Below are 23,832 nucleotides of genomic sequence, written 5' to 3' on the forward strand. Positions count from 1 at the left end.
TTCCTATAGCACACTGAGACGCGCAACGACAGGTGCAATGTGGCCGGAGAGTTGTAAGAGACCGCAGATGACCTATAAGACTACAACAGACAACCGCATTGCCTGCGAGGGGTTCAATTGAGCATGCTTGAATTCCAGAAGACTGCTTTCATATGCGTAGCGTGATCGAGATTTCGCATACATCGATCTGGACTCTGCTCCTTGCTAGATTCTTTCCGCCCCAGGAGCTTCATTCGTTCACTCGTGTATGTGAGTTTAAGATTTAACCTCACTTCCTTCCCTTTTCCTCACTCTCACCAACAACAACAGCCACCCGTATTAGAGCTCACTAGATTACAGCGAATATTGACGAGAATGATTCCAGGAACGGACACACACGAAGTCTAATCGTTACAGAAATATCCTAATTCATCAGTGTCTGATCATTCGGAATTGATTTCAGTTCAACATTTTGCAACCTCAGCAGAAAACCATCAATCTGCGACACTACTAATGCCAGTCTCAAGGCCTTGAAGAGAGGTACGTAGGATAAAAGCATCCTCAGAAGGCAAAGAAGCAACTCTGACGTATTACGCAGCTCAACGTTTCAATATACTCGCTCCCACGTGAGTGTCCTTGAACCCGCGCCAGATCCTAATGTGAAGCACAAGGTAAGTCCAAGTTCTGTATACCTAAGAACCTGCTCTGATAGAGGATTTAGTCCACGTAGCACGTTCCGCTCGCAAGGATGGCCATGTCAACAATGGACAACGCGTCCGCCCAGCTCGCCATTGCGCTGCAGCTCCATGATCTCGATGAGCTTGAGGTCTCAGGCACCGCCGACAAGATTGTCATCCGCCTACAACGACAGCAACTTGAGATGGATTCCGGGTTCGATGCTGTTACTTTCGAGGCGAGTCGACGCCTCGCTCTGAGTATGGCCAAGGCTGTGGAGGACGACTCAGCTCTACTGGCCCGGTCGACGCCATTGCCGCAGATTGATGACACGACTTTCGACCGCTTGGCCCTGCTGAACCACGCACCTCCTACGGTATCGAATCAAAGTAAGCTAGCGCCAGCCAAGAGCGCTAATCAAACATTGCCTTCCAAGGCGACGAGCCAGAAGCGAGCAAGGTCACTAACACCAGAGGGCGAGCCTTCATCGGTATCGGTCAACCCAAAAGACGCCGAGCTTCGCTGTTCTTCTCACGCAGCATTAGAGCATGTGGGGCATCCTCACAAGAAGGTCAAGGGCCAGCAGATCACCAATGGAGGTCACCCGAGGATTCAGGTCGAGGGTAGTGGGATATGTTCAGTCCAAGATCCGCAACCCTCTACAGCAGAAGCCAGTGGCGCCCAAATGGTAAAGGAGACGGCAGCACCTACAACGGCCTTCGAGACCTCTCCAACCACTGGAGATTGTGCAAGCTGCAGCGACCACTTAGCCGTTGACGAGCTCGTCAAGGCTTCCTGCAAGCATTATTACTGCAAGGACTGCTTCGGTCATTTCATCGAAGCTAGCCTCCAAACACATGACGGCTTCCCGCCCAAATGCTGCAAGATCCCAATTGCCTTCGTTACGGTCGCTGATAACGTCTCCGCTGTGGTCTTTAGCCGCTACAGCTCACGACAAGCCGAGATCAAGAACGCAACAGCACTGTACTGCGGCATTCAGGGATGCGGAGTAAGGATCGAAAAGGGTAGAATCGAAGGAGTCAGAGCCACCTGCGTGACATGTTGGAGAGATACTTGTACACAATGCCGCGCCGAATTCCCTCAAAATGTGAATGGTAGGAACGTCGGCCACGTCTGCAAGAAGGACAAAGCACACGAGGAAGTGCTAGCACTCGCGAAGAAAGAAGGCTGGCAGACTTGTTACCAATGCGGTCACATGGTAGCCTTGAACTTTGGCTGTCATCACATGCGGTGAGTTCTGCAAAGCTTTCTTCTTTTCACGTACGCCGCTAAGCATAATAACATAGATGTCGCTGTGAAGCAGAATTCTGCTATCGCTGCGGAACGAAATGGAGGAATTGCGAATGTGGAGACTATGACGAGCCTCAACTTCAAACACGGGCTGCCAGAGGCATAGACATCCGTGCAGCTCGCCGCGTTGCCCGAGTTCTTCCTCCTGATCTACGCCCTCGCGAGCAGCAGCTGGCAGAGCTCCAGCAGAGATTGCAGGTCGACTGTGATCACAACAACTTCAACTACGAGAGAGGTAAATCTGAACAAAATCCAGGGCGCTGTGAGGTCTGTGAGTATCCTGCCTGGATATTCATCCTTCGCTGCGAACATTGCAGATTCACGGCCTGCCGAAATTGCCACAATTTCTTCGGCTGGAATAGAGGCGAAGATCCTCGGGGGCTCGGGTTGGGCGCTAGGAACTACGACGATGACACTGACGACCAGCCTGTCAGCGGAGACGAATCCATCGAGAATTAAAATGCGCCTCGCGAATTTAATGTACTGCAACTTTGAGCCTGCGAACAGACTCTCCAAGCTCTCGCGAAATTCGAAGGGTGTTGAAAGCAAGGGCAGACGGATGGCTTCTTACACCTCATTTCATCGGCAGACTCAATCGTTCAACAGCAAGCGGGGCTCGACACTGTCTCGCTTCATTGTACATACCCCGTCATCTCCTCTACTCCCATGATTTCAGCAAAGTCCATGTTATGCTAATAGCGAGCGATCATACCGGCTTCACGGGGTGACATCTATGTCTGTGCCCATAGAAGCTGTGGCCGAACACATTGGCAAATGTACACTGGCCTGCTAAAGAGCTGCTAGAATCGCACACATCTGGGTTTGGGGACCCTCATGATTCCTCTCCCCAATGATATCCAACGCTTTCTTAACTTTCTGCATCTACTGAGCACTCTCCTTCGCCGGACGGTACAGCATCCACATTGCGTTGCTGTCTGCTCATAAAACATAGGGAGACTTGTACTCAGGCTCCACCACTTGGAAAGCCCGTCCGAAAATCAGCCATGAGGCTCAAAAAGACTCTGCCTATCTTCTCCGCCACGATGCCCCCAGTCCTCATGATGCCATCAGCCCTTCACTCGCCCAATCCGGATCCACAACATCTACGCCTGACCCGTCACTTCCACCGCGGAAACGCAGCTCCGTCACATCCCCACCCCCCACCTCTCGTTCCCCTCCCCCTCCCCCTCCCCATCCGGCGACAAATCGGGCCCATTGACCGCCACAAAAAACGTCTGCCCGCCCCCCACCAGCCCCAACCCCCCCAACGCCTTCTTGCTCAGGGGCGGACACTCCTCGATGATGCGCAGCGCCTGCACGATGACGTCGGCGAGCCGGAACGTATCGAGCGCGCCCGCGACCCCGCTGGTCAGCAGGACCTGGCAGGAGCCGTACTGCCAGGCGAAGGGCACCTGGAAGGTGGAGGCGGCGAGGGCGGGGTCGCGGGAGAATCGCTGGAGGGCCATGACGCCGGAGGGGTCGTGGTAGAGGGCGTCGATGGCGGGGGGACAGTCGTTCGAGTCGACGGGGTAGGCTTTTGGGGTGGTGAGGTTGAAGCATTCGATGGAGCGGCCGGCGGTTGGGGGGGAGGGATTCGAGATGGGCGTGGGGGGCGTTAGGGAGGCCGGGTGGGCGGGGAGGGCGAAGAGGAGGGTGAGGGTGAGGGTGAGGAGGGATGGGGAGAGGAGGAGAGGGTGGGTCGGAGTCATGGCGAGAGAATCAAACTTGTGTTTTTCGCAAGAGAGATGTAGAGAGAGAGAGAGTGTGTGTGTGTGTGGGTATCGAGATCTGACGGAGACGACGACGGTGAATCATGCCTGCCACGCGATCGGCGAGAGATATGCATCAAGGGATTTTTATCGTCTGTCCCGCGCTTCAGAACGGTCGGATGTCGGCTCGGCGCGAAATGCCATCGCTTGCTCCATAGGACGTGTTAGGGCGACGGTTTCGAGACCACGTAGAAGCGCAGGAAGGGGATGCTGCGAGGACGGGAATGGGGCAATTGGTTGACGACGGCATTGCTGTGGTCAGGTGGACGTTGCGTAATTGTTATAGAGGCAGGCTCATGCTCCACCAATGGAAGTACGGTTAAGATACAAGAGCGGACAACACAGGACAAATGGCCGTTCAATCTCCCAAACTCGTAAGGTCATGATCCCGGAGGAAAGATCGCAGAAAACATCCCGCCCAAGCCTTCCCACGCCAGCAAGACAAACTCGAATCTATTTACTGAATCATGTAGACAGTCATGCTACAAAGAACGTCAGCAAGCAACCAACACAGAAGGATTGACAAACACGCACGTTTTACCCAACCCTCATCAGACGACGCCCCATCAGGAACGTGGTGGAATATGACGTCCTCGGCAAGCCCCCCCCCCCTCCACCGAGCTCAACCGGACGGGAGCTCAGGCTTCGAAGAAAGGCAAAACCGATTCGATTTGAGACCTGTCGACCGGAAGATTGACGCTATGGGGGTTTCCTCCGTGGAGGAGAAGCGGCTCCTTGACGTCGAGTTGTCAGTCTCGACCGAACGACACCAGGTCCCCGAGGGGAAGAGGGCTGCGGGAGGCTGACACAGATCTCGTGTTGTTTTGGAAGAAAGCGGGAGGGGAAAGGGAAAAAAAAATCTTTCTTATATGTGCGCCAAGACTTTTTTGCGCTAGGCGGCTACGGAACTTTTGCCGCCTCATTGAACTTCACTCTTGCTCTACCTCTGACTGTCAACTGACTCACGGCACGGATACTCGTCGTCATTACTGAGCGATCTCTTATCTTCTTGTTCCTTGCGAGTCCATTCATTTACCATCATGGATATCGAAGAGACGAACCGCATCCGGGCATCCCTCGGGATGGCCCTCCTCCCCGTCCCAGGCGGCGGACCCCGATTCAAAGCCTCCAAAGGCGCCGGGAGCTCATCGGAGGAGGAAGAGGAGAAGGGCAGTACGCTAGAAACAAGGCAAGCACAAGGGTACGACAATTGGAACCAGCTGCAGAAAGAAGCAGATGCTAAAGCGCAACGAGAAGCGAAGAATGAGGCCGTCAAGAAAGCTCGAGATGCCGCCAAGAAGTTTTCCAAACTGGAAGGAAAGGGATTGGGCGAGGCGGATCAGAAGGAAGACCTCGATACCAAGACTTGGTTGCTTCAGCAGAAGAAAAGAAGGAAGAGGCTCGAGAAGGAGAGATTGGCGAAGCTGGAGAAGGAGTTGGCGGAACGGGAGAATGCACCGGAGCATACGGCTGAGGATCTCGCCGGTGTGAAAGTCGCCCACGAGCTGGAAGATTTCGAGGGTGGTGAGGAGCAGGTCCTGACACTCAAAGATTCCACGATCGATCAGAACGAAGAGGAAGGGGATGAACTGGAGAACTTGGACCTGAAAGAGCGAGAGGCACTGACCGAGAGGCTGAGCTCGAAGATCAAGAAGCCCGTCTACGACCCACATGCTGAAATTGAAGAAGGCGGCTCGACGATTCTGAAGCATTATGACGAGACGATCGATGGCAAGAAGCGTAAGCGCTTTACCTTGGATGGGCAGGGAGCATCATTGGAGGAGCGTGAAGCGATGAAGCAAGCGGTTGGGAGGAAGTTAAAATCCACAGCCATTAGCCTTGATATTCTCAAAGACGCGCCGATATCAGATTATACAGAGGCAACAGAAGCCAAGATCCAGAAACCGAAGAAGAAAAAGGCCAGAACTACGCGGCAAAGGGCTGTTGATGAGGATGACATATTTCCGGTAGAGACAAGCAACGGCACTCAAACAAATGGGGACGCCATGGTTGTTGATGCCGGCAACTCACGGATTCCAGAGGCGCAGTCAAAGGTAACTGAAAGTACTTCTTTTGCTGACGACGAAGATCTCCAGGCGGTCTTAGCTGTGCAAAGACGAGCGGCCCTCAAGAAGCGGAAAAGAGAAATGCCGGAGGATCTTGCGCAAAGGATCAGAGAGGAAGCAGCTACGCCTGAAGAAGAAGCCCAACCAGAAGAGGGTGGTATGATCATTGATGAGACTACAGAGTTCGTAGCCAATCTAGCACGATCTAAGGAAGAGGGGAAAGCTCGCCCTCAAATCGTCAAAGCCCGCAGTGCCACGCCAGCCAAAAAAGAGGCGTCTCCTGAAGACGAAGACGGAGACGTGGACATGGGTCGATCCTACAACGACATCGAAGACGGCGAAGACCTCGAAGCACGCGTCAAGCGCGAAACCTCAACGTCCGCTGCACCAGGTATGACCGACACCGGGCTCGAAGATGACGCAACCCTAAATCAAGGCCTCGGTGCCACACTCTCCATGCTCTCACAACGTGGCCTCATCAAGCAGAACAAGGAAACCGACATCAACGCCCTGCACCGCGACCGCCAAAAATTCCTCACCGAGAAACAAAAGCGCGAAGCAGCCGTCGAAGCCAAAGCCCGCCAGCAACGAGAGCGGGACCGAGCCACCGGCAAACTTGACCGCATGTCCGCTCGTGAGCGGGAAGAGTATGCACGGCAAGAGAACAAGATGCGCGACCAACTCGAGTCCCGGCAGATGACGGAGATCTTCAACCGCGAGTACAAGCCCGACGTGCAGCTGAAGTACGTGGACGAGTTCGGACGGGGCATGAACCAGAAGGAGGCCTTCAAGCATCTGAGCCATCAGTTCCACGGCAAGGGGAGCGGGAAGCAGAAGACGGAGAAGCATCTGAAGAAGATCGAGGATGACAAGAAGAGGGAGGCGCAGAGTACGCTGGACAGCAGCCAGGCGACGGGGATGAACAATGCGATGGGGACTACGCAGAAGAAGAACAGGCAGGCTGGTGTGAGATTGGCCTGATGTATGTGCTTTGTTGACTCTTTGGGGGTCAACGAAGCTTTCCACTGTGGCCCTGCTGGCATTGATAGAATCAGAAGAGCGCTATACATTCAATATTCACCACCGGTACCATAACCACTCCGATCTTGGGTATCTTTTTTTCTTTTCATTTTCACATCGCCAGCTTCTACAGCTTCTCCGCGTTCGTCCCATCTCATCCCATCTCACCTCATCTCATCTCACCTCAACCCCAAGCACCAAACCCCCCCCCCCCCCCCCCCCCCCCGCTTTCCTACAACAACCTCAACCCCCCCGTGACCCCATCGACCACGCTCCTTGGCCCCGGCCCCACCCCCAGCACCGTCGCGCTCCCGCTCGCCACCTGCGTCCGGCCCGCGTCGCGCACGACCCGGGCGCACAACCCCCGGTCCCGGGCCCGGGCGCGCAGCAGCTCGAGCTGGTCCGCGCTCGGCACCTGGAGGGCGATTTTCGCCTGGCCGGTCGATTCCCAGCGGCGGAGGAGGGAGGGGGAGGAGGGATGGGAGGAATGGGAGGAATGGGAGGAGGAGGAGGAGAGGAGGTGTTTGTAGCAGGCGAGGGTGGCGTGGGAGCATTGGGCGGCGATTTTGCCTGTGTGGGGTGGGGTGGGGGGTTAGATTGGGGTTTGTTTGGGGGGAATGGAAGAGAGGAGGAGAGGAGGGGAGAAGAGGAGAGAAGAGGAGAGGAGAGGAGAGGAGAGAAGAGAAGCCCAAGCGTTCGGAAGTGTAATGTTCGAATCAAAACGAGATTTGAAAGCAGGGAGGTGAAAGCAGATTTAATCGTAACATACCTTTACCCATACCCAAATCCGTCCTCACGACCAACACCAGTTTGCACTCCTCCCCCTCATTCTCTTCAAACGACTTCAGCGCGCCCCGCTCTCCCCGCGCACCCTCGCTCCCATCCTCACTCCCATCGCTCCCACTCCCACTCCCGCTCCCATCCTCCTCCTCGCTATCCCCAACCCGCCGCACCCCAGCCCCCGCACCCTTCTTCCCCCCCCTCAGATGCGTCATGAGCTCCTCGTCCGAGCTGTCGGGGTGCACGGCGACATCGTAGCTGTTGGGCCAGCTCGGGTTCTTGGTGGACTTTGCGGCGGCGGGGAGGTTGGGGTTGGGGGCGGGACGGCGGGAGAGGAGACCGAGGGAGGAGGCTTGGCCGAGGAAGTAGCCGGCGCAGGCGGCGAGGATGAAGGTGGCGAGGATGTAGGAGGCGGTGGAGGGGAGGGGTGGGTCGGGGAGGGTGGTCATTTGGGTTTGGTGGTGGTGGTGGTGGTGGGAGGTTGGATTCGCTGTGGTGATGGATTATGTCGTTGATTCTGGATTGTTAAAAGTCCAGGACGAGATTCAGCCGCTCGACTTTTTAGCGCCTTATAGAAAATTGTAGAGAAGTACTTATCTTGTACGCCCTCTATTTTTAAGAAGGTTAGAGAAGGTGGGGATTTTGACTGATATTACGTAGTATTTATTGTAACTACTCTGTTATTTATAGTCAATACTTCAATCTCGTTCAATGCCTCAATTACTAAATATGTAGCCTGCGTGTCTATTGAAATACCTCCGAAATCTTCGCCACTAACATCGATTACATGCTTGAAATCTTAAATCGTTCTAACGTGTGAAGGTCTCAATGACGCCGCATCTAAAGCGCAGGTGGCTCCACCCTTTGTATAAATGTATGTAGGATACGGTTATAATAGTAGAGGTTCCGCTCTATCGATACGCCGTCGATAACTGAAAATCGTATTTGTCCAATAATTGGTAAGAGTTGGGCACGCTGGCGTGAGGATCTTTCTAAATGATGGCATCGCGTCCGGATATTTAAGGGCTGGCGATTGGCTTTAGCCTAGTGGAAATATTAGAAAGTGTATACCACTGTTCGGTATCACGAATATCTAACTGAGGTGTTGGCTTTAAAGGTGGAAGTACGTTCTCTAAATTTTTATGAATAACGTAAAAAGTCGGAGGCGGAGCTGAATCAGCTTTGAAGTTCTTATTTAATCTTTCATAAATAGGGCTGAGATTTCCTTGGCGTTGTTCTGCCATTTCAACGACGGCTGAGCTGCCATCGAGCTTCATGATATGCCAACTCCAATTGTCAATCGTTGCCCTTTTTCTGCCGGTGGAGATGTATCTTGCCACTTACAAGTCTATCACTAACCTATAATATCTCGCATCCTATAGCCGGCTCCCAAAACGAAGAGCCTCTTCACACAGGAACTCCGTCCACGCCTTTCTTCTCAACCACCGCCAAAACCTCCCCCACCCCCCACAAAATCCTCCTCACCACCATGGCCCTCCCCAAACCTCCATCTCTCCGCTGCCTCCGCCCCTTCTCCACCACCCTCCACGTCCCCAAGCCCGCCACTCAATCCCCGGCCCCCGGCTACACCAAAGGCCCACCCCCCTACCCTTACGGCCCCGCCCTGCACTACAAACAATCCGACTCGGGCCTCTACGGCGGCGCGAAGATCCATTTCGGCAACAAAGTGTCCGACAAGAACGCCGTGAAAACGCGCCGCGCCTGGCGGCCCAACATGCACAACAAGCGGCTCTGGAGCGACGGGCTGGCGCGGTTCGTGCAGGTCAAGGTGCAGGCGCGGGTGCTGCGGACGATCGACAAGTGCGGGGGGCTGGACGAGTACCTGTTGGGGGAGAAGGCGGGGCGGATCAAGGAGTTGGGGGTGGAAGGGTGGAGGTTGCGGTGGTTGGTCATGCGAACGGGGAAGGTGAGGAGGAGGGTGAAGGAGCAGAGGGCGGCGTTGGGGTTGGTGGGGCGGGAAAGGGTGACGGCGCTGGAGGGGGAAGGGAGGAGGGCGGACACGTTGGAAGACGAAGTCGAGAGGGCGAGCGGGGAGGTCGTCGGGCGAATCCAAGGCGCCAAAGCAGGTCCCTCAGAAGCAGAAGAAGAAGAGGAGGAGGAAGACGCAGGACATGTGGAAACCTCCATCGACCCTCCGTCACCCGAACCTACAGCACTGGAAGACCACATCAACCGCACCACCGAGGCCATCGAAGCTGAAACCGTAGCCGAAGCCGCCCATCCAGCCCAAAAAACAAACCCCTCCCTCGCCGCCGACGCTCTCCCTTCGCAGCCCGACGATGACCAACAAGCAGGCACCCTTACCGAACCCCCCGTTCGTCACTACACCAAGGGCGAAAAACGGGCGCGGCGAGCAGAGCAGGCTGTGAAGGGGCTCGCTCGAGACTCGGATCGGGAGGCGGAGTCGTCGGTGATGTTGGCCGAAGTGGCGAGGATAGAAGAGGTGGTGGAAGCCGAGATTGAGGAAGCGGGGGGAGGGGGGAGCGAGAGGTTGGAGGTGGCGACGGAGAGGCTGAGGAGTGCTGGTGAGGAGCTTGAGCGGGTGAAGGCTGGGGCTGGGGCTGCGGAGGAGAAGGAGAAGGAAAAGGAAGGGGGGGTGTTGGCTAAGATAAAGGGACTCTTTGGGAGACGGTGATGTACAAATAGAGCAGGAGACAAGCCGGAAAGCTGTTTACATTCAGCAGAACAGCGATACGGCATGCCCGACTGCATTGGTAATGTCTACATTGATGTGTGGTGAGCTGGAAAGGCGTGGGGTTAGCCTCAAGTCAGGTCTGGCTTGGTATCACGCTCAATGGAAAAGTATATACAACAAAGTAATCCCATCAAGGGCTGGAAGACCACAGCATCCCTGGTTTATGCGACGGCCGTAATATGCTGTGAAACGTTGGACGAGATCCCTCAACCCTATGCCGCCCGGACATCTCCGAAGCGAGATCCACCGGTAATGCATCCCTATATCGGTGAAAATTAATAACACCCTGTATCAGTCCCATCGAAGAGAGAACAAGACAACCACGCTACGCCTGCAATTGGCCGTCAATATATACATAACCACTCTACCCTCCCTTTACCGTCTGAAAGCCGAAACGACGTCTTCCCTTCTCCACTCGACCTCGAGACTGCTTTCGTACACATCCTTGACCACTTTGCTAACTCTCTCTCCAATCTGAAGGTATCTGCCTTCACACTCTCTGAAAACTTTGGTGACCAGTTCTCTAGACAAGCCAGCCGTGTCGTCACCGTCACCGAAGTGTTTGTCTACTCTCTTCTTCAGGGTGTCGATACCTCGTTTGATTTCCTTTGCGTCGTAGCTAGAGAGAATCTTCTTGAAGGTGGAGCGCGAATGGGAGGCACGTGTGGCTATTGAGGTTGGGGAGCCAGGATTGTTCCGTATAAGTGACTCGGTGGACTCCAGGAAGTCTAGAAGCTTGCCCAGAGGTCGACGTATGACGGCAGCGAGATACAGCTCCATGTGCTCGTTCAACTCAGCGCGCGCGCGGAAGTTCCAGTCTTCGAGGACGGGGTTTTTTCGGACGGCTACTTCCTCGATATAGTGGTTCATGTTCTCGATGAGGAGGATATGGTAGTTGAGGGCTTCCTTATCCTCAGGATCACCTGCAGTCGCAGCAGTTTGCGTCGCCGTTGGGCTTTCCTTTGCAATGAATTTCAGGCTTTCGAACATGGCTTTGTTGATTCTATTGTAGGCGTCATTGACCGTGGCGCGTACAGGAAGGTGGTCGAGAGAGCGAGTTGGCGGAAGCATGTTTTCAAGAGCGATAGAAAAGTTGGGGAATGTCTTCATGAATGCGATGACACCCTTTCGCTTCTTGATTTTGACTTTAGTGTCTTCGATGCCACGGATTTGCTCATTGATAAAGTGAGCAAATTTAGTGACCAGACGGTCGCGGATTCTAGTGACAGCTTGGGTCAGGAACTCTTGATTGGTTTCTTCGACCTCGAGAAGCTGAGATTCGAGGGCGAAGAGGACGCCAACGCCATTCATAGCATCCTGCTTGATGGTCCAGTCAGCAAGACTCTGCAGCTCAGTCGGCCAGAATGAATAGATCTCTTCCATGACCCCCGACACAGTCTTGGCCATGTTGCGATCGGGGTCAAAAGGCTTTTTGACCATCAGGTCTCCAGTTTTTCGCTGCGCGGGTTCGATAGCATGTGCGTCGATGAAATCCTGGGTATCAAGTGACGATGCATGGAAGAGGTCGACCACAAAGTTCTGTTCCACGAAGATGACTCTAGCCGTCTCCGTCAAAGCACCCGCAAAGGCTTCGTATGCGGTGACCTTGCCGTCTCTCGTCTTGTCGCCACTTGATATTCGGTCTCCTGCGCGTACGGTCTTAGATCGTTTCACGGTCAGTTTGCGTCCAACCAGGCTCTCATTCTCCTTCTCTTGGGTCGTAAACAGAACATCTTGCTCATCTCCAAACTGCTTTCTGGTGGTCCGTTTCCAAGCGGAGAAATTATCCCCGAACTCTCCCTGGTATTGGGTCTTGATCCGGCTTTCATACATACGCAAAAGATCCTCCCACTCAGACATCTCCATCTCACGTGCGAAAAGTATCAACGGTGAATACAACCACAAGTCTTGTTTTGGCGCATCCCGTAAATGATGGTCGAGCTTGGTAGGATTCGCTGAGACCTTGTTGTTTCGATTGCTCTCCAAAGCGTCTTTCGTTTGCTGCTCCACATCTTGGAACATCTTTGACATATGCCGCTTTAGCCGTTGTATAAAATCAACGCTCTCTCGGCGGAATGTCTCTTTCTTCTCGCGGACGGCGTGCATGGAGCTGAGCTCCGTGCTTCCATGTCCAGTGCTGCTACTTCGATGCAGGCTAGCTTGATCGACACTCACTGACTTGCTATCATTGTGACGAAGCTTGGGGTCAATTGTCAACATTGCAGCATAAAGTTGTGCGAGAGTGTATTCGACTTCCTGAACCTCGCGAGTGGTGCTCAAAGAGTTGTTCTTCAATTTGCTCAGGTCCGCAGTCGAAATAGATACTGTGTCCAGTAGATTCTTCAGCTCGTTTTGGAGGAGCTTTTGGTTAGCTGTCTGCACCTGCAGGCCCTGTGACTGAGCCTCAATGTATGCGACGTCCTCGCTGAGTATCTGCCTGTAGTCAGCAGTGCTCTCCAAAATAGCAGTAGATCTAACATACCCCCAACTCGACGTTGTACAAAGTAAGCAGGTTGTCGAGCTCATCGCACTCTGCTACAACTCGGTCCATCATTTCAGCTACTGCCACGACACGTTCGTCATTGTTTTCCACGGCACTTAGCCAGCTGCCGGCCTCCACTCGGGCAATCTCTTTGCGGATACCCTTTTCAAGCTCCTCGAATGTCGCCCGTCCGCTTCCCTCTTCTCCCCAACCGAAATCATTTAGTACCTCTTCGATCTCGAAAGTCCGGCCTTCTAATAGACCAGCATTAATGCCCAGTGTTTTGGCGTATTTGGCGGAATGGTCAGAACGATGCTTCTTACGACGATCCTCTTGAGCTTTTTCTGCGATTGGTGGCCGCTGTTCGTACTCGGAACTCTTCTGCAAGACAAGTTCCGAAGGTTTCTGTGGCACAGGCTCTGGAGGCACTGGCGTGACGGGTTTCGCGGGAGAAGTGGTGATCTGCACTGTTGGAATCTCCCTTTTAACATCGGGCGTCGATGGTCGATTCTCCAGGCTCTGCTTGGGTGTCGCCGGTCTAACGTCGTCCTGGCTGATACCCTTGAGAAGAGATGGTGCTTGAAAAACACCTGTGATGCCATCACCACCGGCCGTCTTGTCGTTGGCTACCCTTTCCGCGGCACCACCAGCGCGAGGTTTGAAAGCATTGTAGGCGGTGGCGGCTTTTCGAAATTTTGACGCAACCTCCGTGGTCGACTTCTTCTTCTTTATCATCGGCCCAAGCCCAGGTCGGTGCTCCTCTTCTGTTGGAGTTTCTGGAGGGGGGGTTGGTGGGAATTTTGTGACAGATGGCTGAGGGGTTGAGATACCATCATCATGGGCTGCTGGCTCTAATGATTTGACTTCTTGGTTTGTAGTCTGACTACTTTGAGCAACATGGCTTGACGCTGTTGTTGATCGCGTCTCGTTTGGAAAGTTGTCTTCACTCGATTCTGATTGATTTAAAGATGGCAGCCCACGAGTGCCTTGGCTGGAGTCTCTCCCTGGCATTGAGTGGTCTCGCATATTGCCATTCCGCAGGTCAAGAGATCCCTTGGGAGTGGTTGCTTGGTCCGGGGAGTTGTCATTCAAGCCTGGATTGAAGTTTAGAGCTATTGCCTGCTTGGCGGGCGTGGCTTCTTTAGCATGTGGTACCGGAGTCGGGATGTCCTTTACAGCATTCACTGGCCTATCTTGTGCTATTGTCGGGCGGTCGGGCCCTGGGGTAACCCCTGTTGCATATGTTCCGTTTTGACCTACTCTCTCATTGCTTGATCGACCACTTGGCTGCAGAGGAGCGGGTTGAGTTTCACGGCCACTTTGGAATGAATCTGTACTCTGTCCTGCAGAAGGTCTGGAGAATTTAGGTTGTGGGACAGCATTACGCAGAGCTGGCGACTCGGATCGGTTGGTCTTCAGCTGATGCTGTGATGATTGGGGCGATGGGTCTTGTATAGAGTCTGTGGAGGGAAATGCGCCAGGCATATGAATGCGCTCGTTACTGCCTGCTGACCGCACAGAGCGAGTTTGCGCAACGGCACTGTGAAGCACGCGCTCCTCGGGAGGGCGCTCTTGAGATGGGCGTTCCTGAGATGGGCGCTCCTGAGACGGGCGTTCTTGAGATGGACGTTGCCTCCTTTCTCGACTTGTCTCTACTGGTGGTTCTCGTATGACTGAAGGCTCTTGACTGGGCACTCTGACACTTTCTCCTGCGGGTGCATTGGGCCGCGCTGCCGTTGGTGCACCATTCTGCGGTCCCGAAGTTCCACTTAATTGATCAAGTTCCTGCGAACTGAAGCCAATGAGCTGCGGTAGCTTTCCCCCGGTATACTTCCTATATATCTTGATGAGGCTGAAGATGAAGAAGTCTTTCTCCTTCGCAGTATTTGCTTTCCAATAGTATGGCTTCTGTACAGTCACGATGAACCCAGTCGGCCCTGCCCTAGATTTGTTCTGCTGCTGCTCAGCAGTCTGCGGGACTGCATTGGTAAAGGACTCGATCACTTCCAAGTCGTCCAATACCCAAGTCTTTCCAATCGAGAAGGTTCCATTGGCGTTCTCCCTCGCCTTGTGCATTCGCACGCGTCCCGATCTCTTTACGGCGACAATGATCACTCGTGCTTTTTTGTTGTCCGGTGGAGATTCAAGAGGCGGGGGGCTGGACGGGTATGCTGCATCTTCCACAATACGAATGTGCGTTATGTATGACTCGGATGCTATGACGTTGTCAGTTCACGAAACACTTCGGCCACACGTTGAACGGCTGACCCGATCCATCTGCCTCCTTCTTGGCGAAAGAGCTCTCGATAATGCGTTTCTTCTCGTCCTCGAATGTTTCCGCCCGGCTCATCTCTGAGCCTGAACGATTCCGAGAATCATTCGCGGAGGCCGAACTCATTGCACTGATGTTACTGCCATTGCGATGATCTTGGACTGGTCTCCCACCAGGGCCTAGCCCATTCGGAGGACCGCGCGGGCGTTGCCCGGCAGTACTGACATTCATCGAGGGCAGATGCTCGCCGCGCGGGGCTCATTTGGACGGCTTTGGTTGAATCGCATGCCACACATAGGCAGATTTTCGGAAGGCAAAGGCTTGTGCTGAGGACGAGGCGTTGCCAAGTCAAGTACTCGATCTTTGGAAGGTGGTTCCTTCCATCTCAGGGCGAGACAGTCCATTATACGCTAACACCGCCCACGCTAGCGGGTCTACCCGCGCACGAGCCGGCTTGTCACGATTTCTATTTTCTTTGGGCTCCGCAATCACCAATTTATCACAATGCACGACTCCTTCAACAATCGAAATGCCAACCAAATCAAAGAAACCGTCTGTGGAGATCAAGCCAGAGTTCGAGCTGCCCGCACAAGGCTCAGAGCCTCCTCGAAAGAAGAAAAAGAAGAATGCACCAGACAAACTACAACCAGAATGGATGTTTCCTCCAGATGAAGAGAATCCAGTCATAAATCCGAAGCCAAAGTCAGAGGCCCACAGAAGCAAAGATGAGAAGGAAAGAGACCAGGCTATCAGATTCTTGCAGTACGCATCAGTCAACGCACCAATGAAGGCTCCACCTCCGGATCTACTGCTCAGCCTTGTGGGGGCATTTCTAAGTTCTTACGGTTTCCACCACACTTCGCGCCTTTACACCACTCAATTACAATCAAGGAAGAAGCTAGATGCATGGAAGATTGAGCTAGGGGCCAAGCTGCCGAAAGGGTTCCCAGACCTGGTCAAGATCTTCAAAGAATGGTACAAGGGTTACCAGGAAAAGCTACAAGTGGAAGAGACCAGTAGCAGCGATAGTGACGATAGCGACGACCCCAAGGCAGTCAAGAAGTCGAAAAAGGCCAAAAAGGCAAAAAAGGAAGTGAAAGCGGAAGCCAAGGCCAGTGAAGCTGCAGCGGCCAAGGTCATTGCCAAAGACATCACGAGTAGCAGTGGTAGTGGGAGCAGTGACGAGGATGTAGAGATGAAGGATGCGACTCCAGCTCAGAAGCCCACCAAGAAGTCTAGCGAATTGTCGAAGATAAAGTCATCATCGATATCTACATCACACTCAAGTTCGGACAGCGATGCCGACGACGAGAAAGAAAATGCTGGCGCACAGCTAGTTCTACATACAGCTTCACCCAAGCCGACAGTCAACGGATTAGTGAACAGCCTCAAGCGCAAAGCAAGCCCCGGTATCTCTTCAAGCTCCGAATCAAAATCAGACTCCGACACTTCTTCCTCTGCAGGTCTCCAGGCAGTATCAGGGAAAAAAGACGCATCCAGCTCTATCTTCAATGTCATCCCGCAGCCTCAAAATAGCGTCCCAATTTCCGAACCATCTGCCGAGTCCTCCTCTTCTTCGGATACCTCGTCATCAGACAGCGGGTCTGCTGCCAAACCTGCCAAACCTGCCAAACCTGCCGCAGCTACCACAGCGATCGCCAAAGCGGAGTCAGGACCTTCCTCAGATAGCTCATCATCGGACAGCGAGTTTGATAATGGGGCTCCCAAATCAACACTGACCACGACAACTACCACGAAGGCAGAAGCATCCTCATCCTCATCCTCTTCGGAGTCAATCTCATCAGATGGCGAGTCTTCAGAAGTCGATTTCTCCAAGCCTCCGAAACCAACAGTCACCAAAACAACCAAAGTCGTGACCGCCAAGCCTACCCAAGTATCCAGTGACTCCAGCGTAACTCTCCAGGCAAGCTCGGCGCAAAAACCCTCCGCAGCCAACACGAGCCTGTCATCGACCTCTTCTTCCGAATCCCTGACCTCAGCCGACCAACAGGCTGTTACCACCGTCACCACTACGACTACCAGCACAAAACGCAAGCGCTCATCCTCTCCCACGCCTAAAGCCTCCAAGTTCACGAAGAAGCAGAACACGCCCTTCCAGCGCGTTCCTCAAGACACCCCCGTTGACCCTAAGATGGCTTCGAATGCGTACCGCTCTTACGACTATGCGGATAGGGCACATCAGGATCTGAGTGTGACGAAGGGAAAGGGCTTTACGAAGGAGAAGAATAAGAAGAAGAGGGGGAGTTACAGGGGCGGAGCGATTGATGTTAGCGGGGGAAAGGGGGTCAAGTTCGTGGATTGAGATGGAGTGATGAAGACTCGGTATGGGAGGTGAAAAACTTAAATCGGAGGAAAATATCAAGGGGGAATGCCACGCGTTTTTGAGATGGCATGAAAGATTACATCCACAGTCGATGCATTCCCCGAGGTAGTCACAATGACATTTAGCACCGCTGCCAACAGCAAAGGATAGATCACACAACCAGATCGAAATAGAATTCATGTCAATATATTCGTAAGGCTCAAAGGCAGTTACATACTCGCGCAACTGATGACAAGAAAAGAGTCGTTATATACGTCAAGGTATAAGCACTCATCCGTCTAAATCGCACATCATCCCTTTCTTTCCGCACTCATCCGTTCAGATTCGAACCGGATCCCGCCCCGCCTCACCGCCCACTCCTCTGCCTCTGAATCTCATCCCGAAACGCGTTGCCCGCACCACCGGCATTCGACGGACTGCTGACGGGGCTTCCCCAGTCCCAATTGTCCTCTGGCGATTCCCCGGTAAGCCCTTTATTCCTATCCTTCAACTCCACTCCCCTGGTGGGTTCGTCATGGAAGCTCGCGTCCCTTCTATGTCCCCTGGCGGTACCACTACCGACTCTTTGACGAAGCGATTTCCCCGTGCCATAACCCTGGCCTCTCCGCTTGCGGAAGCAGACAAACAGCGCCACCGCGATGGCAGCAACGATGAGGAAGACGAGGCCGACGGGCAGGCCGACTTTTTCGCCGAGCTTGTTGCTGCTCGAAGAGGCGGACGACGGCGCGGAGTGCGTAGAGTCGGAATCGGAGGTGGAAAGCAGGGTGAAGATGGGGCCGCCAAAGACTTTGGGATCGTTGTCTCCCTTGTCGACTATGAGGGAGAGGGTGAGATTGGCCGTTGGTTGGCCGTTGAGCCAAACGGAAGACATGTTGAGGAAGACGGAACCCTCAAAGTTGGTGGCGTTGCCCGATGCGAGTATGTCTGCGGTGGCCGGAGAGTTGAGGCCGGTGGCGTCGACGTTGTAGACTTGTACTGTATTATTTGCGCCGTCTTCGAAGAGGGAGGGGTCCCAAGTCACTGCGAGGTGTTAGCATGTGCTCTCCACAGGACATTCAAGCTGAGACCTACCTTGATACGGGATATTTGGGTATACCTCTTGTCCATCACCTGGCTTGCAAAAGGGATTAGCGATATCCGTGGCACCTTCTGGGTCCGTTGTGTATGTCCTATGGCACATGTTCGGATCATTCGTGCTGTTGAGAGGACTGGACGCGGTGGTGGCTACCGCAGCAGCAGAAGAGAGGGACGAAGCCTTCACAGTTCCATTCGAAGCTGCGGTCGTATTCGCAATTGGCACTGGCGCACTAGCTGCAACACCTGTTGGCAGGCCAGAAGTGTCTGAGTCGTCGGGATTCTCCGCTGAGAAGTCATCTGCGAAGCGGTTTGTTAGCATTAAACATGTAATTGAAGCAACGACAGTCTGGTCAGTGGGTACATACCAGCCTGCCGCTGATTGAGCGAAGCTGCAGAGACAAACCCTCCCAACGACAGCGCCATATATATACAGAAGAGCATTGAGACCCAATTGCCTCGTCCAGTCCAACTCCTTCTACCCTCCATGACTGTTGCACAAGCTCCGCACGAACAACTGCAGCGAACGCTAGGGAAGAGTATCGCTATTCGCTATGAGCTCAATTAGCTTGGAGAAGCACAGGCAGTCTGTCTGTAATTCTGGGGGCCGATGTAAAATAGTGGACACCTTCAGACAACGCAAAGCTCCAGCTCTCGAGGAGGCTGGAGACAAACGTTGAGCTTCATGTACGCCAAGCCAACGAGGGAAGATAAACCTTCGCACCGAGGTACCGCGTAAATACAAGGCAAGTATTGACGGTAGGGCTGAACTGCTGTATGATCTTGGCGCGAATTTTTTTTTTTATTTATATTTTTATTTTTTAGGAATGAAGTATTGACGGTAGGGCTGAACTGCTGTATGATCTTGGCGCGAAATAGAGGGATCAATCGATTTCAATAGAACACTAGCGTGACCTAATAAACATCTTGCTCTTAGAAACTCAGTCCTTTCCTGCCAAGCCGGTTCAAGATCCTAATTGACGATGTCTTCCCCTTCCTCAGTCTCCACAATTTCTTGCAGGAGGACTAGTCCGCGCAATGTCTTCCCTTTTCAGCTCAGCACAAACATAAGGATCATAGCAAACAACGAGAAAAACGCCGCCATGCCAAAGACCCAGCCAACACCAACAGCTTCGACCCATTGTTCGAAGAAGAAAGGAATAGAAAGCCCCAGTGCGAGCCGATATACGTTCATGACCACAGACACCTCGACTGGATGTCCAACAAAGCACTCAACAACGTAGTTGATGCATACAGGAACGCACAGCAGAGCGGAGAAGTTGACCATAAAGGTGCCCAGAGCTAGTACCATGTAGTGCAAATGATACTGCAGTCCAGCCCCAAATATTCCGAGCCCGATTGGGGAAATCATTGCGGGGAGAAACATGCTGTAGAGGCGGTATTCTGGACGCCATTTGTTGCGTCCGATGCGTCGGGAAGCCCAAAGAGGGAGCCTGTCATTGAAGAGCGTCGCCGAGACCTGAGCAGCAAACAACGCTACCCAGATAGTGAAGGTAACTAGATTGAAGAGCAACATAAGCGTATACCTTCTTGACAGCGTCTTGCTATCCGTGAAGATATACAGGGATCACTAGGTCAACTCACAGGCCGCGTTTTGGAGCGGCGTGAGCCATAACCTCCTTCACTCACCGGTGTTTCAAGGAATATTGTAAGTTCCGTAGAAATGAGGATACTCCAAGCAAAGGTGATGAGCGTGTATAGGCCTGCCAGAGTTGTTGCTGGAGCCACACCAATGGCGAGAGGCAGAACTGCGAATTTAAGCTGACCATACGTTAGTGTAGACTCTAAGCCCATTTTCTGCAATATGTGAAAACGCACCAAAGCTGCCATATTGATCTTGGGTACTACGGAAGTTCCGGGGAAAAGAGTCCGAGCTCTATTGGCCAGAAAATGCACCGGGACCAAGGGGTAAGGGGTCTTGTCTTTCCCTCGCGCAAACCCTGTCTCTTCTACAAAACAGAAGACCAAGATGACTGCTACTCCCAACGGAGCAAGTGTCCACCAAAAGATATCCGGCCAAGGCTTCGAATTTACAATGAAGCCCCCAATGGTTGGGCTCGCAATTACACCCAAAAGCAGACTTAGTTCGTAACAAGCGAATGCTCTTCAGTATGAAGTCAGCGACGTTTTCATGTGCGATGAAGAGCCTAAGTATTGGTGTGTGAGGGCTTACTTTCCACGTTGGTGCAAGAAGAATATATCCATTATGTACCCAGAGCCAAGGATGGTAGCCACTGAGCCGAACATACCACCGAAAAGTCGCGATACGACGAAAGAAATGTAATCGTTGGGACTGGTCATCTTTGCGGCCCATATTTGGGTGGCGATTGCCCCTAACAAGCTCCAGAAGATGGATGAAGTGCGTCCGATCACGCGTGCGAACGGGAGAAGGATCAAAGGGCCGGCGAGGAGGCCGGCGACAGCAGCAGATATCGAGTATGAGAGCTGAGTAGGGGTTTTGTGGTAAGTATACGAAATGACCACGTATCCCGTTTGGTGCGCTGTTGGCGTTGCCGCACCGGCAAAGGCAGCAAAGCACAGTACGAACAACGTCGCGTACTTTCTCTTAGGAGCCCAATTCTACAGAGATCGCAACATTGTATTATCAGTTAATTGAACTCTGGACCTTGGCTGCAGTTGTCCCGCTCTATTGGGAGTTCTGCAACGTACCAGTGGATCTTTTGGGTCGTCACTTGGCTTAGGGATAAGAACAATGCCATCTTTTCTATAAGTTCTGACTTCGATTTGTGGCTCTGGATCTTCCGCGACAGTCATCTTGTCCTCAAACCTCGTCGCATGATGTTCTTCACACATCTCGTAAAGGGTTCAAATGTCTTGAGATGCTACTGGAGTAGTTAAGGAAACAACCATTGCCGGTGCGCAGTATGGGGAAGCGGTCGGTTTCGTCCGAAACTTCGCTCAACCACCCGGGACAGAGGGGAGTGACTAGAACATATGGTTTGACGGCTCCTGGATCGAAGGTACAGCTTTCGCGTTTCCGAAATCCGCGAAGTCAACGTATGCCACCAGCCGAACCCCGATCGCGGGCGACCTCAATCACCGGACTGCGGTGCTTCTTGCAATACGACTTCCGGTCGATCGGTCCCAACTAGTATATGGTTTGATTGAGTGAGTGGTTGGTAAATGGGACGCCCTGCTCAGATCTCTTCCTCTCGATGATGGAAAGGGGGGAACTATCAGGATTGTAACTTTCGGCTCTAGTGGGGTTGAAAGGGAATGCTGCTGCAGCCCTGAGCTCTATGCACAATGACACATGAGCGATATAACAATCGGCTAGCAATTCGCTTCCATTCCGTTGGATCGTCATCAATTGGCCGATTTTTGGGGTCCTCGCTTACTTCTCCAATTATAGAATCACCGCCGATACTTACGAAGACTACGAGGCCGTCATTCGAGACAGATACGGTTGTATTTCCCACGACTCCTACTCCTATCCTGACGGCCGTTAGACAGGAGATTGGTCGTAGTGTAAGACTCTCATCGCTCCCTTGGGCTACATAATGTAACAGGTACGACCTACTCAATTTGCGTCAAAATGCTATAAAGGAGAGGACGTTCTATGAAGGATGATTCAATCTGAGGGTATGTCCATGCGCATACGCCTGACATTCATTGGCCATGATCCTTGACTGCTCGTACCGCCGTCCTGGCAAAAGACCACGGTAAGCGCAACAAGCGTAACAATTCATCCATGATTCTCGAGTCCCGAAGTAGTATTTTTATTCTCTCTAGCATGGCCCATCTGCATCGCTCGCTGTAGAGTCAGTCCCAGCCAATTCCGCGCTCGAGATCATCACTCTCAGTCTTGTTCGAGAAATTGACTTCGAGCTCAGTGGTCTTCCGCACTGGGAGGGTTCCCAAAGGAATAAGATTTTCTTTGCTTATGCCGCTCTTGCCTTGAACGGCGCTTGGTTCTGATATCGTGGTGCGGTCGAAGGTACGATCTTGCGTATAAGTTTTCGTGCGGCGTGCCGAGATTGACTGTCGGCTCCAGATAAAGAGCTGCCGCAAAGCAGGAGTTGAGGCAACGATGATTCCTACTTGATCTTCGAGGCTAGTAATACTAAGATTAGCAGATCAGCCGTTCAGCTCACATTTTAAACTCACATAGACCATATCTCAACAGCGACGAGGTCATCTGAAGGTGTCTTGTAAGATTTCCGTCTCGTCACAGGAAATCAAGAACCACATACATGTAATATCTTCAGTCACGAAGTTGGTGGTGACCGTTTTGCCAATGGAGGTGGCTGCGGTACTAGTAAACAGTGAGCCGCGTGTGACTTTCCAGACACCAAAAGCGCTGGAGTCCCACAAGAAGCCAAGACCCATGATGATACACAATCCAAGCTTGGTGCGCAGGCTCATCTGCAGGCTTCGCAAGATGAAAATGGGTAGGCTGGCAGTCATGAAGTCGGTAATCACACTCAGTACTTCGAATCACTGTTAGCAGACGTTGACACTGGAAGACTGGTAACCCTACCGCCGTAGGCTCTGGTAATCTGAGTGACAACTTCGCTCGATATGCATTTTGGGTGCAAGCTCTTGTTCCAGACTCCCTCGAACGGTGTGCATTGCACACCAAGTGTGATCACTGCAACGGCAGTAATGACAAAGAATATAGCTATGGTAGCCCATACGAAGGATCTGACAATTCTATGGGTAATTGATAACATCCTCAAAATGAATAGACATATTGATGTCTTGGCACAGAACACTGCAATTTCGTTTGCGATCTCCACCAATGTCGACCATTTGATGACTTGCGATATTTGATCATTTGTGAGGTAGTAGATATGCCTCCCGAAACCATTCTTCACCTGAAGATGATTCAAAGCGGCTGCATATACGGACACAGCCTTGATGGTGTCAGTTTCTTTTCTCTAAGTACCGCATCTGGCGCAAACACAGCAGTGAATCGAAAGTTGTACCAGCGCCAGGCAAATCATATAGTCATCCAAATGGACGTGACGTTGAAGGTGAACTTTGGTGTACATTCGCAAGCACACGAGGATCAGGGCTGGTCCCAGGGTAATCCAGAGAACGACCAGCAACGCATTTGCATTGCTGGTGTCGGGAGGAAGAGGGGTTGGTGTTGCTTCTTCCATTGAGATTCACAAGATGCGGGTAGCGGCCGTAGTGTTGAGAATTGGTGTTATTAATCATGGACAGCACCTCATATGAAAAGGTAAAGCCTTCTCATCTTCCCACGCCTACTGGTGTTACGGATCTAGTGTGCTTTAGAGGATTCTTGCCATTCAGGTAAGGGTCCCGACGCTCTTCTGGCGCTACGGTTAGCGACAAG

General features: G+C 52.8%; 12 protein-coding genes across 12 annotated transcripts; 5 read left to right on the forward strand and 7 right to left on the reverse strand.

Moving 5' to 3' along the window:
* Nucleotides 1–37: 37 nt before the first annotated feature.
* HO173_003874 (uncharacterized protein) lies at nucleotides 38–2,424 on the forward strand (the record flags this gene model as incomplete). The annotated part of the gene is made up of 5 exons (XM_037305798.1): nucleotides 38–53; nucleotides 507–519; nucleotides 578–650; nucleotides 710–1,905; nucleotides 1,962–2,424. 5 exons carry the CDS (start codon nucleotides 38–40, stop codon nucleotides 2,422–2,424), a joined length of 1,761 nt encoding a protein of 586 aa, XP_037166991.1.
* A 686-nt stretch (nucleotides 2,425–3,110) lies between these two features.
* Nucleotides 3,111–3,674, reverse strand: HO173_003875 (uncharacterized protein; the record flags this gene model as incomplete). Its single annotated transcript, XM_037305799.1, has 1 exon — nucleotides 3,111–3,674. The coding sequence occupies one exon, from the start codon at nucleotides 3,672–3,674 to the stop codon at nucleotides 3,111–3,113; it is 564 nt and encodes a 187-aa protein (XP_037166992.1).
* Nucleotides 3,675–4,213: 539 nt separating this feature from the next.
* Nucleotides 4,214–4,540, forward strand: HO173_003876 (uncharacterized protein; the record flags this gene model as incomplete). The annotated part of the gene is made up of 1 exon (XM_037305800.1): nucleotides 4,214–4,540. The coding sequence occupies one exon, from the start codon at nucleotides 4,214–4,216 to the stop codon at nucleotides 4,538–4,540; it is 327 nt and encodes a 108-aa protein (XP_037166993.1).
* Nucleotides 4,541–4,774: 234 nt separating this feature from the next.
* Nucleotides 4,775–6,781, forward strand: HO173_003877 (uncharacterized protein; the record flags this gene model as incomplete). Its single annotated transcript, XM_037305801.1, has 1 exon — nucleotides 4,775–6,781. The coding sequence occupies one exon, from the start codon at nucleotides 4,775–4,777 to the stop codon at nucleotides 6,779–6,781; it is 2,007 nt and encodes a 668-aa protein (XP_037166994.1).
* Nucleotides 6,782–7,052: 271 nt separating this feature from the next.
* On the reverse strand, nucleotides 7,053–8,049 carry HO173_003878 (uncharacterized protein; the record flags this gene model as incomplete). Its single annotated transcript, XM_037305802.1, has 2 exons — nucleotides 7,053–7,390; nucleotides 7,590–8,049. The coding sequence occupies 2 exons, from the start codon at nucleotides 8,047–8,049 to the stop codon at nucleotides 7,053–7,055; spliced, it is 798 nt and encodes a 265-aa protein (XP_037166995.1).
* A 1,040-nt stretch (nucleotides 8,050–9,089) lies between these two features.
* On the forward strand, nucleotides 9,090–10,256 carry HO173_003879 (uncharacterized protein; the record flags this gene model as incomplete). Its single annotated transcript, XM_037305803.1, has 1 exon — nucleotides 9,090–10,256. The coding sequence occupies one exon, from the start codon at nucleotides 9,090–9,092 to the stop codon at nucleotides 10,254–10,256; it is 1,167 nt and encodes a 388-aa protein (XP_037166996.1).
* Nucleotides 10,257–10,691: 435 nt separating this feature from the next.
* HO173_003880 (uncharacterized protein) lies at nucleotides 10,692–15,301 on the reverse strand (the record flags this gene model as incomplete). Its single annotated transcript, XM_037305804.1, has 3 exons — nucleotides 10,692–12,749; nucleotides 12,799–15,014; nucleotides 15,067–15,301. The coding sequence occupies 3 exons, from the start codon at nucleotides 15,299–15,301 to the stop codon at nucleotides 10,692–10,694; spliced, it is 4,509 nt and encodes a 1,502-aa protein (XP_037166997.1).
* Nucleotides 15,302–15,599: 298 nt separating this feature from the next.
* On the forward strand, nucleotides 15,600–17,393 carry HO173_003881 (uncharacterized protein; the record flags this gene model as incomplete). The annotated part of the gene is made up of 1 exon (XM_037305805.1): nucleotides 15,600–17,393. The coding sequence occupies one exon, from the start codon at nucleotides 15,600–15,602 to the stop codon at nucleotides 17,391–17,393; it is 1,794 nt and encodes a 597-aa protein (XP_037166998.1).
* A 367-nt stretch (nucleotides 17,394–17,760) lies between these two features.
* HO173_003882 (uncharacterized protein) lies at nucleotides 17,761–18,977 on the reverse strand (the record flags this gene model as incomplete). Its single annotated transcript, XM_037305806.1, has 3 exons — nucleotides 17,761–18,434; nucleotides 18,486–18,788; nucleotides 18,857–18,977. The coding sequence occupies 3 exons, from the start codon at nucleotides 18,975–18,977 to the stop codon at nucleotides 17,761–17,763; spliced, it is 1,098 nt and encodes a 365-aa protein (XP_037166999.1).
* Nucleotides 18,978–19,539: 562 nt separating this feature from the next.
* Nucleotides 19,540–20,025, reverse strand: HO173_003883 (uncharacterized protein; the record flags this gene model as incomplete). The annotated part of the gene is made up of 1 exon (XM_037305807.1): nucleotides 19,540–20,025. The coding sequence occupies one exon, from the start codon at nucleotides 20,023–20,025 to the stop codon at nucleotides 19,540–19,542; it is 486 nt and encodes a 161-aa protein (XP_037167000.1).
* Nucleotides 20,026–20,084: 59 nt separating this feature from the next.
* HO173_003884 (uncharacterized protein) lies at nucleotides 20,085–21,284 on the reverse strand (the record flags this gene model as incomplete). The annotated part of the gene is made up of 4 exons (XM_037305808.1): nucleotides 20,085–20,270; nucleotides 20,328–20,613; nucleotides 20,683–21,089; nucleotides 21,180–21,284. The coding sequence occupies 4 exons, from the start codon at nucleotides 21,282–21,284 to the stop codon at nucleotides 20,085–20,087; spliced, it is 984 nt and encodes a 327-aa protein (XP_037167001.1).
* Nucleotides 21,285–22,292: 1,008 nt separating this feature from the next.
* HO173_003885 (uncharacterized protein) lies at nucleotides 22,293–22,859 on the reverse strand (the record flags this gene model as incomplete). Its single annotated transcript, XM_037305809.1, has 3 exons — nucleotides 22,293–22,584; nucleotides 22,638–22,668; nucleotides 22,724–22,859. 3 exons carry the CDS (start codon nucleotides 22,857–22,859, stop codon nucleotides 22,293–22,295), a joined length of 459 nt encoding a protein of 152 aa, XP_037167002.1.
* Nucleotides 22,860–23,832: the final 973 nt, after the last annotated feature.

This window comes from Letharia columbiana (genome assembly GCF_014066305.1).
Source record: "Letharia columbiana isolate WasteWater2 chromosome Unknown Sc0000010_s0, whole genome shotgun sequence".
Taxonomy (NCBI): Eukaryota; Fungi; Ascomycota; class Lecanoromycetes; order Lecanorales; family Parmeliaceae; genus Letharia; species Letharia columbiana.